This window comes from Coenobita brevimanus, chromosome 82 (assembly GCF_032717465.1).
Source record: "Coenobita brevimanus isolate Jiangsu-jjx chromosome 82, ASM3271746v2, whole genome shotgun sequence".
NCBI classification, from domain to species: Eukaryota; Metazoa; Arthropoda; class Malacostraca; order Decapoda; family Coenobitidae; genus Coenobita; species Coenobita brevimanus.
Genome location: NC_137035.1, coordinates 3,448,451 through 3,462,784, shown reverse-complemented (window position 1 = coordinate 3,462,784; position 14,334 = coordinate 3,448,451). Strand labels below are relative to the sequence as shown.

The following is a 14,334-nucleotide window of genomic DNA, read 5'->3' as shown; positions in this document are numbered from 1 at the left end:
TTCTTGGGGACTGTCCATTCATCTTTTCCTTCAATCTTTCCTCTTCCTTCTGTTTACAGTTGACTCTACACTGAGTGATAAGCCAAACAGTTTTCTGTACACCAGGGAACCATTTACTATGCTGAGTGATAACCATATAACCAAATTATGGCACCTGGTGGTTTAGTGGATAATTAAAGTGCTCCAATCGGATTAAGCCTGTGTAGGTTTATATCCAAGGGATGGTTGGGATTTATTGCTCAAGTACTGCCATTCAAGGATGGGTGAGGCTGGTCACTCTCATCTTAAATGTCAAGATCAACTTGCCTAGCCCCGGGCTCCTACGCTCCTCACGGGGCAACACAGGATTAGACGATGAATGAATGAAAATGAATAAAACAAAGCCATATATACAGTATAGTACAGTATATCCTTTAAAAAAAAAAAAAAAAAAAAAGTCTTCCTTTTTTTTTCCTTTTTACTAAAAATTCACAGTTGTTTTTGTTATTCTTGACACTGCTATTACTGCTGTTTTGGCCTATGACTCATCTGGACACGAACCCTGTGGACTGCAGCATGCAGTCCACAAGGTTTAGGAGAGCAGTGGAAATGAGTTATCTGAGAGGAGCATGTGGAGTTACATGGAGAGACTGACTGACAAATGAGGACATGAAGCAGCGTTGAGGTTAGGAGAAATACTGAGGTGGTTTGGCCATGTGGAGGGGATGGAGAGCGAGAAACTGACGAGAAAAGTGTATGCGAATGATGGGGGGGGGGGAGGCAGGGGGAGGCCAATGATGAGATGCAGAGATGGAGTGGAGAGGTATATGAGAGAGGGGGGTGTGAGCTGGGAACGGGGCAGTGAAATGGCGGGAGACAGGCAACGTGGAGGCAATTTGTTTGTGGCCATGCCTTATGGAACTGAGGCATCTGGCAACAGATATAGTTTTACGTAACATATCTAATGGGTGTACCTAATGTCCAGTGATATCTGGGGTAGGCTGGGGGATGTACTGAATTTGGTTTTAAATGTGCTGTGTATATGGGTAAACAAAAAGAGGTCCAGGCTTATCACGGTAGACATGACGATAATCTGTGGTGGTAATCACAAAATAAAAGAAAACATTACAATGATAACATTCATGATGTTATAACAACCACAACAAATCTTTGATGATGGTATGACAAAAAGAAAGAAAAAAATGGATGGTGTCTCTTGGATCAACTACAGTACACATAAAGGTGCTCACCTCATGGTTGATATGCATGCCACGTGGTGGACGGCGCTTGTGTTTGATCAGCTGCTTGTCCCTCTTCATAGGACCTACAGTGGGCCGCAAGCTACCCATCTTCCTGTGGAAGCCATATCTAGTCACTTCAGTGATATTTCTAACAGTCAATGAAGTCTAAATTACAAATCCAATACAAGCAGACAGATCTAATTCAAAAATATTCCTAACATTCAATGAACTCAGCAATATAAATTCTGTAAATGGCAAAAAGACAGACTGAATTAAAAGTGTGCTAAAAATGAGGCAAAATAGTGATATTATGGAAAGACCAATACTGATAAAAGTTATATATCAATTTAAAAATTGGCATTATTTTCAAAAGTTATTCATCCAATGTCTGTCTTAAAAAACTCTCATATGTTCTTCGTTCTGATATTTAAATTCATCCAATGTCTGTTTTAAAAAACTCTCATATGTTCCTCGTTCTGATATTTACTTCCAGTGATTGTAGCAGGTTAGACACTGAAGACCCTTTGGGGACTCATTGAGGACAGAGGCTGGGATGGTGCAGTTTGAGCAGGTCTTGGTCTCCTCCCCTCCTTTCCCCTCCTCATCTTCTTCTGATCGATCTCCACTGCTGTCTCCCACACCACCTCCACCCTCAGAGATTTGCTGTCATTAAGAAATATTTACACCATAAGAATCATTATCATCTAATCCTGTGTTGCTCAATAAGGAGCACAGAAGCCTGGGGCTAGGCAAATTGGTCCTGACATTTAGGATGAGAGTGACCAGCCTCATTCCTCCCCGAGTGGCATTACGTGAACAATAAACCTCAACCATCCCATGGATAAAAACCTGCATGGGCTTAATCAGATTGGAGTGCCTTAATTACCCAATAAACCACCAAGTCCCATAATTTGGTTTTATAGTTACCAACCAGCATAGTAAATAGTTTCCTGGTGTACAATAAACTATTTGGCTTGTCATTCAGTGTACATTTACCCATGGACAGAAGAGGAACAAATGAAGGAAAGAAAGACAGAACAGGAAGGGCAGAAAGAACGAAGGATGAGAGGAAGGAACAGGCACTCGAGAGCAGCACTACATCGAGTGAGTGGATGGTGAGTGTCCCCACCTACCAATATATACCATAAGAATCATTCTCCAAAATAAACTACCACAGTTCAGAAGCATATACGGTAATATATGACATTTTACTCCGTTAGTTGTACCCAAAGAAACTGGATAACAAATACGAGCTTATGAATCCTGTGATTAATCTCTGTATCATAAAATTTCACCCTATAATATAAAATAAACCAGTAATACAAGGTTTCACATGATACTAAGGTATTTCACATTGTCTAATGCCTGATGAAACAGCTAGGGAATGTTCCTACCAACTAGAAAGTTAAAACCTACCACATTCACTCTAACAAAGGTAATGTTGAACTCAGGTAAAGTATTTCATATTGGCTAACACTAAGAAATTGCTTTCTGCCATGGGGATTCCCTACCAGGTACAGGATTAGTAAATCTATCAATCATAGAAATGTGTCTATAGCAATCAAGAAGATAATTCCATACAGGTTTTTACTTGAAGTTGAAGGGGCTAATGATGAAGGGATTAAAAGCATATAAAACTGCACTCACCTGGAGCTTGGCAGTGTGTTTGCGAGCGTGGCGGTCAATAAGGGAACTGCGTTGGCGGGTCTTCTTCCAGAGGTAGTAGTACTTCACCAATTGTGCTATTGTTTTATCAGGCAGCTATGGACACAAAACAAGCATTTAATTACCTTTAGCTTCAGCATCCTAATTCAGTTTTGCATGTAATCTGCCAGGGACAACAGGTAGCTCCCTACATGTTAAATGATCTGGACTATTGTAGACTAACCTTGGGTTTTCCTGGACCCATGAGGGCAAAATGGGAGTGACTATTACCATTATTTAACATGAGACAGGGATACATGGAACACTGCTCTTTTATCTCACTGGGGATAAAATTCCAAGATGAAAGAAGTATAGTACAGTAGGCTCGCACAGTGCACGAGAGATTGGGCGGTCCACGACCTCGTGCACTGGGAATACATAATCTTATGGGAATAATTACATATGGGCAGTACCCCCTCATACCTGGATATTTTTTGGCCCTTAGAGACATAATAAAGGTCATATTTTTCAGACACTGTGCTAAAGCTATAGCTACAATAACAAAAATATGGGTAGTCACCTTAACAACAGTAGACAACAGGTCTGATGACCTTAAATAATAGGGGTTCCGAGGCGCGGCAACACTTACAGTGCCGCACTCCCCACCACACCAACACTTCCCTCCACAGACTCCTCTTGAGCACCTTCCCCAGGAGCATCAAAGTCACTCACTTCGGCCATAAACCCTTCAAAGTCCAATGCTGACACTTCTGACATTGCATCCTCTTCATCCTCAACAGGAACAGGAGCAGACGACACGTGACGCGCTATGTGAGGGGTGGTCGTGCACTAATAGAAAATGGCATTTTTGAGCCACTCCTTGCCTCTGCCTTGCGTTCTGTGCAGTAAACTCGCGCATTCAAGGGTTTTTGGTTATGATTTTTGGTCACTTGCGCACAATGCGAATCGTGCAATGTGATGACGCGCACTGTGCGAACCTACTGTACAATCATTTCCCTCCTGTATCATTGGAGATACTATGCAACTTAAATGCATGGCATCATATCCCTAAAGCAACTCTCATCCTTTGTAACTGCCCATCAAAACAGGCAAGAAAAAACAAGCAGGACAAGTATTCTTTCTTCATTAACCATAGACTGTGTTGCTATAAAATACACAATCAATGTAGCCTGTCATTTCCATATTATAGCAAAATGTCTTTATCTACATGCCTTTTCCCACTTAAGCAGTTAATACATACGGTAATGATGGAATTACAGGAAAACAAATTACAGGTAACACAAAGGTACATCAGGAGGCAATGGGCTCACTGCCAGCTGCTACTATCATAATTTACAAGTTAACCCATTCCGTGTTGGAGCCTCTGCCGGCTTTTTAGCCCCAGTGCTAAGAGTTTAGGTGGCTGTATGACACCCAGTGCTGGCCATTTTTGATTATTTTTTTCTTCTCCCTCCCCCCCACCGTGAATAAACCTGAAAAGTGGTTACAATAAGCCTAATGACATAAAAGTGTTCATCTCAGCTGTTTTCCATCCATAAACAGGTGTTTTGGTCCAGCATGCCCAAATTTTGTCAGATGGCTACTTTTAGATACCATCAGTGGCTGATGTGGATAGATAGTCAATTTTGGTGTGGAGTGGGAGGATGCATGGCATACTTGTAGTATGGAAACGCGACCTGGTTTACATAATGCAGCCACAGTCGAAACCATGATGATGGGAAGTTGGGGTTCCGTGCTAATTTACATATTTTCACATTCACTTTTTTTTATCATATTTTCACATTCACTTTTTTTTTATGTCATATTGGTATAAGGAACTATAAACACTCACATAAGGCACAACAAACACTAATGCTGCACATAGTCCCATTAGTTAGGGGTAAATAAAAAATTTCTTACATTATTTTCCTTACATTACTCTTTTTCATGATTTACTTCTATTTACTTACATTTACTTATATTACTTTCATTATATACATTATTTATGCATCACTACCAGTTAGTTCATCAGTTGCAAGTTCTCCAACTTTGACTGGAAGTTGAGAGTAAGCACAATATCCTTGGCAACGCAGCGTGACATGGTGACATTCTCAATTTTACTGGGGGACTGATTACCCAGGTAACAGAGATCTCTAACCCCCCATCCCCGCTCATAGTAAGGGAGGAGGGGGGGGTGCCTGCCTTCCCATTTTCTGTCATGCAACTAGGGCAGACTCAAATAATTTCACGCAAATGTGTACAAAACTGTGTATGTATGGAAGAGGCATCTGTGGCAACAGTGAGTTAGTCCATATATATATACAGACTCGGCATTTTGGGCCACTATAGATTTGTCTGTAAACATGTGGACATAGCATGGAACAGGTTAAAATGTGACAAGCATGCATTCATTTCTTTAAAGGGCTCAGCTCTTTCACCATTAGGATAAAAGTGACAATAAATTCAGCCATCACTCAAAATTATAAGCAGACATAAACTACTACTACCACAGAACTACTACTACTACTACTACTACTACTACTACTACCACCACTACCACCACCACCACCACCACCACCACCACCACCACTCCTGCATAACAAATTACTCACCATCTGCCTGATTCTATGAAAGCTCTTGCCATGAAACTGGAAGGCCTGCTCAAACAGGACCTTATCCTCTGTGGTCCACTCATCAGGGAAGGGAGTGAAGTTGGCCAGGTCTGCAGTAGCTTTCTCTAGGTCGTGTCGATGCCAAAACAACATACCAAGCGCCTGTTCTGCATTGTAGCCATACTTGTCTTTGGCCAGCCAGATGTACTGCTCCACTGTGGAAAGGGAATCATGATAAGACTGGGTAGGAAAGTGTTAAGTTCAATGGTCATAGTAAGGCTGGGTAGGAAAAAGATAAGTTGAGTTCACAGGCTGGATAGAAAAAGACAGGGTCAGTGTACTGCTTGGGTCAAAAAAAGACAAGTAGTAAGGCTGGGCAGGAGGGAAAAAAAAAAAGTTTCGTGGAGTCATAGTAAGGCTGGACACAAAAAAGATTAGTTTAGTAGAGTCACAGTAAAGCTGCAAAGAAAAAAAAAAAAGATAAAGTTCACTGTACATAACAGATAAAGAAATAAAGGCAGCTGTGCATTCAGAAATAAAATTATAAGGAAATGAAACAAAAGACAGTATCAGTACAACAACTCATGCACAGCACAAAATACGACAGAGGACGATGAAAATGTACGAAATAATCTATCTATCTATCTATCTATTGCCAGAAGCCTCAATCCTGTACGGGGTGGCCCCACAAAAATCACCTCCACGTCACCCTGTCCCCCGCCATTTCACTGCCCTGTTCCCAACTCACACCCCCCTCTCTCATATACCTCTCCACCCCATCCCTCCATCTCATCCTTGACCTCCCCCTCCCTCTCCCACCCTCCACCTCACTCACATACACTCTCCTCATTAGTCTCTCACCCTCCATCCTCTCCACATGGCCAAACCACCTTAGTGTGTTCCTCCTAACACTTCCTATCACATCCACATCCACACCACAACACTCCTTTATATCCTCATTTGTCAGCCTGTCTCGCCATATGACTCCACAGGCTCTTCTTAAATAACTCATTTCCACTGCTCTCACTCTTGACTTGCGTCCTTCCAACAACGTCCAAGCTTCACTTCCATACGTTAGAGTTGGTATCACAATACTGTCACGTAGTAACTTTTTCACTTCCATGCTCGCTTCCCTGTTTCTTATCACTGCTTTCAAGGAACCAGCAACCTTTCTTCCTTGTTGTACCCATTCAAGCACTTCACCCTCCAAGCCTCCATCCTTACTCATCACACTACCCAAGTACTTAAACATACTCACATTTTCCATTTCCTCACCATCCAACCTCACTGTACATTCACTGACTTCACCTCTCTCAAAGACCATCACTTTACTCTTCCCTACATTCTCCTTTAGATTCCGTTTCCTACACTCTCTCCCAAACTCATCCACCCAGCCTTGCAGGAGAGATATGGAGAACAATGAAGAAGCATGCATCACAAAAGGGAAAATCCAGTAACTGAAAGTGGCAAGAACTGATCTGATTACCATAACTACTATACCGCAACTAAATGGACAGCTATCCAAGACCTGCAGTATGTAATGCTATACAAGCTACTACACTGGGATACTTAAAAAGATTCAGCATAATACACCGTATGTGTCCTTTCCTATACTGTATCTACCACAAAAAGTTTCAAATATTTAAAAAATAAAGTATGTGATAACTGGTGACCAAAAATGTTTGAAGTCAAAAAATAACCCAAATGATAACTAGTAACAAACAAAGCATCCAGATGTAAACAAACTTGACAAGTTTCATCAACTGACCTGCTGCAGTGAGCCTGATGCCCCAACCTTCTCTAGTACAGAATGTGTAAATCCAACACAACAAAGATATGTGCAGAAATGGGTAAAATTAAATATAAAAGAAAAGTGGTAGTTGTAATTCATATAACATGTGCTGTGACTTGCAAACCTCATCTGAAATAGCTATATCCACTTGCACTTTGGTGACAGTGCAACTGGCCACTTGCAAGGTGTGGGTTACCAGGATAAAATAACACTGATAATTTTTGTAAAACTGTATTAGTGCAAATTCCAATTTAAATTGATAAATACCGGTATCATAAGAAAACACCTTTGACATAATATCAAGTACCTGCTGAACAATGTTATCCAGTATTTCCATTTATCATGAAAAGATCACACTACCTCTCTTGCAAAATCTGATTCCAAGAGATTAGGTGAGCTAAGCCAACTCCGTGCTTTCTTTATCCCTGCATAGCTGTTTAATTTACACAGGGGGTTTTATTTACCCATGTGTACAGTACAACTCTTATGTATGGAGGGAAGTTCCCCACATACAGTTCTTTTCAACATGGTGGAGTCAAAGACTTTTGTCTCATTAACTCTCCTCCTCTAACCGACTCCCTTCACCTCTGTTTCTTCATTGCACTGTTGCATCTTTATACTTTTTTTAATGCTTCTTCCATGGTTACTGCCTTTCTGAACAGTCTGACTGCATCCCCCTCCATTAAAATGGATGTACAGCACCTGTCTGGCAGCAAACTCCTACCCCTATCCTGTCCAGCCCCCTAAAACAAGAGTTAACCGAGACTCCCAGTCCTTCAGGTCAACTCTGAAAATGTCTTCCTGTCTGCATTTCCTTCTGCCTATGACCTCCAGACTTTTAAATGCACTATGTCCAGGCATCTCAAAATGAACTGATCTTAAATAAGGTTCTCTCTCTCTCGAGGGAACAATTTGCAGGCTTCTAGCTTCTGGTTCCTTCTTTGTGAAAAAAAAAAAAAAAAAAGTGGATGGTCTTTGATAGTGTAATTCCCTTACTTATGGCTATATCGAATGATGAAGCATTTATTAACAATATAAACAAGCAGGTTGGTGGAGAGTTAGTGACCCTCCCCATAAAACAACTACCATTAACTCAAAAGCAAATGGCCACCCCTTACGGGATTATGGTTTCTGGTCAGAGAGAGAGAGAGAGAAACGATATGATACAAAATCAAAGCATTACATTATTGTATTTAGCAAGTGCTTGATATTTTGTCAAAGCTATTTCCACACAATATTTTTCTACTGTAAATGAACTTTATCCTAATACAGTACTATGAAAATTATCAGTGCTTATACTGTACAGTACAGTAATTCAAACTTCCTTGTAGCCCAAAACTTCTAAGTGGTCAATTACCTTGTAACTACCACCCTGCCAACCTCTGCATTGCTATTAATGTTATCTGGCAGCTGCAACAGCACAGAGGGTAATGTCAATTAAAATACCGCAAACAGCATCAGCATTTTAATCAAAAATTGACAAAAACAAGCTTAGTCTGAAGTACATTCATATCAGTGAATCTTCCTCAGAATGTAGATGCAACACAGTCATTTAAATGCAACTGATGCATAACTGACCTTTAAATACTACCATGAATGCACTGATTAATTACCGTATGAAAGTTTCATTCTTTCCCAGCTGAACATAAGCTATAGCAGGACAGCATGGCAACGTGTTGGTACCAACATTAGGCATTGGTAAGGAATGAGTATGAAAAATGGAAATGGAACTGTTAAGGAATTTATGAGTGACAGAGATAAGACTGGCTAAGAAGTACCTTACAGTGCAGTACAATATACCCTCACACACACACACACACACACACACACACACACACACACACACACACACACACACACACACACACACACACACACACACACACGGCATCGTCGGAGGAAGACGTCTTTTACCGGCTCTCCATACCAGCTCAACACGGCCAGAGGCATTACCTAAATAAGTATCTTTGAATGAGTCAAGCTCTGTACCAGGTTAGACTAAATGATTTTTCATTATTAAAAGGAAAAGAAATAATAAGTTTAAATAAGACTGATCAAACAACAAAGAACCACGATGCGTTGAGTCAGCTGGGTTTGTTTATACTACGGCAACACGGAAAGTGTAAGTGCATACTCTTCATTTAGTATTACAAAATGGATACATACTTCAGTAAAACAAATTTGGAAAAGAAAAGGGATAAAAGTAAAAAGCAAAATGATGATTTCTACCAAGAACTGGTTGAAGTGGAGACTCACAATAGACTGGTTGAACGTGTACACAAACTAGAAATGGCTTTCAAAAATGAAATTGATGAAATAAAGAAGCAAATGCACTTGCAAAAGGAAGAGATAGAAAAACTGGGAAGGGAGGCCAATAAGAAAGACACAACCATCAGTGAACTAACAGTGGAATTGAATACCCTCAGGAAGAAAGTGAGTGAAATGGGAAGTACAGTAGTTAATCACGAGAGTGTTATGGAGGAGTTAAAAAATGACAGAGAGACAATTAGACAGGCAAGCAGTCTTATGGACCAGAGCAGTGATATTGAGGAGAAGATAACACAGGTGAATGAAGCTGTGCAAAGCTACAAAAATGATGTAGAAACCACGTATGCTGAAATGGTGAAAGTAAAGAAAGACTTAGAAACAAGGGTGGAGGAAAAAAACATTAAAAAGGAAGTGAAAAGAATAATCCAAAACAATCCAAGGTTAGTCAGAGATTCAGTAGAAATAAATAAATCAATAGTAATCACTGGTATAGAAGAGGAAGAAATTAAAAACAAAATCACTAGAGACAAAAAGGAGATGGCAAATGTAATGAACTTACTGAAAGAAGTATCAGAGGAAATCTGTAGTAAAGACATAGAGGAACACAAAAGGCTTGGGAAATACGAGAAAAGCAAGACAAGACCTCTAAAGGTGACTTTCCAGAGTGTAAACACTGTGGAAGAGATACTAAAAAATGCAAAGAATCTTATGGAAAAAGAAGAGTTCAAAAATGTATGGATAAAAAGATGCCTAACACAAGAGGAACTGGAATTACTGAAAGAGAAAAGGGAGGAAGCAAAAACAAACAATGAGGGAAGATCAGAAGAGGACAAGAAGAAATTTTTTTAACAAAGTAATAGGATTGCAGGTACGAAAGTGGTACACAAACAGGATGGAAGAAAAAGGAGGAAGTTAGTAGAACCATGTCATGACAAGTATATAAACAAGATGATAAAGTTGATGTACTCAAATGTGGATGGAATGGTATCTAAATTACTAGAGATGAATGATTATGTCAGAGAAAATGAACCACAAATAATATGCCTAACTGAGACAAAATTAACACCAAGGATATCCAATGACATACTAAACTTAGAGGAATACAATATATGGAGAAGAGACAGAAACTTAAAAAAAGGAGGAGGAATTATAATATTAACTAAGAAAAATCTAAAAGTCAAGGAAATAAACCTAGATATACCATCACAAGTAGAACTGATTGCAGTAGAGATCGACACATCTGAAGGTAAAGTAATTGTAGCCAATTTGTATATGCCACCCAGATCAAACACATGGGAAAGAGACGAATATGAGGACCTGGCAGAGAGTACAATTCAGAGTATAAGATCCTTGCTACATAAAATGGAAGAGAAATCGGAAAGAATTATACTAACTGGGGATTTCAATACAAATATAAATTGGAATACTCTAGATATAAATAGCCAAGAAAGCTGTTGGGACCAAAAGCTCCTGGATCTCGTACAAGAGTTTTTCTTAACGCAACATGTGAGGGAAACCACTAGAAAAAGAGGACTTGATGTACCTTCAGTGCTAGATCTAATATTTACTAGGCAAGAAAATGACACTGACAGTTTAATATATCACCCTCCACTCGGCAAAAGCGATCATGCAGTACTAAATTATAACTTCAGGATAGCATATGACATAGTAAACAGCAATGACAGTTACAAAAAGAGACTAAACTATAAAAAGGGAAATTATCAAGACCTAAAGAAGTACTTCTTAGAAGTTGACAGGGAAAATGAGCTTAGAGGACAAGATTTAAATGCTGTATATAAAAATTTTTGTGAATTTTATGAAATAGGAGTCCAGAAGTACATCCCACAGCACAAAGAAGCAGATAAGAAAATACAGAAATGGTTCAATACAGAATGTAAAAAATCAAAAGAAAGAAGAGATTTGTTGTGGAATAGATACAGAAGACACAATAGTGAAAGGGCGTATAATAATTACAAACAGGCAAGAAACGACTATACAAGAATAAGGAGGGAAGCCCAAAAACAGTTTGAGGAGGATATAATAAATAAAAGTAGTGATCAACCAAAGCTGTTTTACAGCTATATCAGAAGCAAAACCAAAGTAAAAGATATAATACAATCCATCACGGACGAGGGAATCACTTATACACAAGAGAAAGATATTTGTGAAGCACTAAATAAGAATTTCCAATTAGTTTTTACAGAAGAAAAAAATTTTGAGAGGGAATATGTGGAACACGCATGTCCACACATACTACCAGATATACAAATAGCAGAAAAAGTAATACAGGAGGAGTTAAGTAGATTAGACAGAGGAAAAGCAAGTGGTCCTGATGAAATTTCATGTTGGGTGTTACGAGAATGTGCAAAGGAGTTAAGTAAACCATTATTTTTAATTTTCAAGAAATCCTTGAGTCAAGGGAAACTACCTGATATTTGGAAAAAAGCAAATATAGTCCCCTTATTCAAGAAAGGAAATAGACAAAATCCTCTCAACTACCGACCAGTATCACTGACCAGTGTTGTAAGCAAGGTATTAGAAAAACTTATAAGAAAAGCTTGGGTATCTCATCTAGAAGAACACAGTATGATAACAGAAAGACAGTTTGGCTTCAGAAAAGGAAAATCATGTGTTACTAATCTGTTGAGCTATTATGACAGAGTAACAAACACAATACAGGAAAGGGAAGGATGGGTGGACAGTATCTATTTAGATTTCAAGAAAGCTTTTGACACAGTACCACACCAAAGACTTTTATGGAAGCTGTACCATGAAGGAGGAATTCGAGGCAAACTGTTTTGTTGGATGCAAGACTTTCTCATAAAAAGAGAAATGAGGAAAGTACTAAGAGGAAACTACTCATCATGGAAAGAAGTGACTAGTGGAGTACCACAGGGTTCGGTGCTGGCACCAATCATGTTTCTAGTGCACATAAATGATATAAACAGTAACACTGGAAATGAGAGCTATCTGAATATGTTTGCAGATGATGCAAAAATACAAAGGAGAATTACTAGCACAGACTCTTGTAGGGAGCTACAAGAAGAATAAACTTCATGAATGGAGTAGTACATGGCAAATGGAATTCAATGTGGACAAGTGTCATGTAATCAAGTTTGGTAAAAGTGGAAAAAGACCTGATTGGGATTATAAGTTAGGAAATAAAACCCTATACACATCAGAAAGAGAGAAAGACCTAGGTGTGATTATCAATAACAGACCATCTCCGGCTGACCACATCAGCGAGAAGGTACGGAACATGTATACACTGCTTGCAAATATGAGAATAGCATTCACATACATAAATGAAGACATGCTAAGAAGGATAATAACATCATTCATTAGACCAACCCTGGAATATGCATCAATAGTCTGGAGTCCTCATCTCAAAAAGCATATAGACAAGATTGAAAAAGTTCAAAGGGCCGCTACAAGATGGATACCAAGCTTAAGGGACCTAAGCTACAAAGAAAGACTAAATAAACTGAATCTACCAACACTACAGGAGAGAAGGAAAAGAGGTGACATGATAATGCTATATAAGTGCATATCAGGAAAGGAGAAAATAGACATAAATGATTATTTAACATATGGAGAAGCATCAGCAAGAGGACACTGCAAAAAAACTGCATAAGAAGAGAGGTGATAATGACATAAGGAAATTCAGTTTCCCAGACAGAGCAATTGATCAATGGAATGCACTACCGAATGAAATAGTGTGTGCCAAAACAATTCACAAATTTAAGGATATGTACGATAAATATGGTCTAAGACATGGGACAATACGAGCTTGACTCATTCCTGTAAAGATACACTTAGGTAAGAACAATTAGGTAAGAACACACACACACACAAACTTGATTACTGCAGCAGGGAACAGCAGTACTGAGACTGTATGAGTACTACCATACAGTACCCAGTATAAATGTGTCTATTCAGTTATAGTTAGTTCAATCATCAACAAACTACATTTCACCAGGACAGAGGAAACTTTACCTGGGATGGAAAAACATGAAAACATATCAACGTTAACAAAACAAAAAAGAATATAGTAGAGATGACTGAATACAAATGAGCATAAACTCATTTTCTGAAAATAGAAGAAACAGAAGAAAGTAAAAAAGTAATTAAGATCCTTATAGTTATACTGAGAAAAAAGAATAGCAGTAGTTAAAAAAATGTATCCTTTAAGGTACCAAATAGTTCAAACCAAACCGAAACTTAGTGTGCGAAATGAAAGGAAGAAGCTAGGGATATGAGATAAACAGGGGAAAGTATTTCCTGTTTTGAAATATCTATGGAAAAAGAGGAGGGAAACACCAGCTGAAAATGTAGAAGGAGATTAATACCAATATCTGAACATCAATATATCACAAGTAGCTATACAGCATTTAGTTAGAAGTATACTGCCGTATATCAGCATAGCAGAATTATATCAAACTGTGCTGTGACCATGCCATGTGAAACAGAGCTTAACCCTTCTATTGGTGAATTGTCTAATAATACCTTACAATTAAATAAGGTGGGAGTTACAGCAGCAAAGAACTAAAGCATAAAATCTAATTAAACTCAAAACCATCACCAATTTCTGTACATGTTATAAACTGGAAATGGAAATACTCTACCTGTTCACTGAGGTTGAAATAATATCAAACAAATGCACTCAATCATACAAATCAGGGGCGTACCTAGAGATTTGGGGGCCCGGGGGGCTAGGTTCCTTACGGGGCCCCTCCACCTAGCCCCTCTAATTCTCAAAACTTATCTAATATCTTAGCCGGGATTGTCGGGATGATAT

The 14,334-nt window shown here is 39.0% G+C and overlaps 1 protein-coding gene across 1 annotated transcript in view; it reads right to left on the bottom strand.

Annotated features, from left to right (window-relative positions):
• The window catches only part of LOC145409638 (REST corepressor 1-like), a 32,768-nt gene that overhangs the window by 7,997 nt on the left and 10,437 nt on the right, over positions 1-14,334 (bottom strand). The window contains exons 4-8 of the mRNA XM_080279989.1: positions 9,033-9,035; positions 5,477-5,691; positions 2,868-2,981; positions 1,708-1,883; positions 1,230-1,368 (exon numbers count right to left, since the gene is read on the bottom strand). Of these exons, the coding sequence (XP_080136115.1) occupies positions 1,230-1,368; positions 1,708-1,883; positions 2,868-2,981; positions 5,477-5,691; positions 9,033-9,035 (647 nt within the window). The remainder of the gene's footprint in view (positions 1-1,229; positions 1,369-1,707; positions 1,884-2,867; positions 2,982-5,476; positions 5,692-9,032; positions 9,036-14,334) is intronic.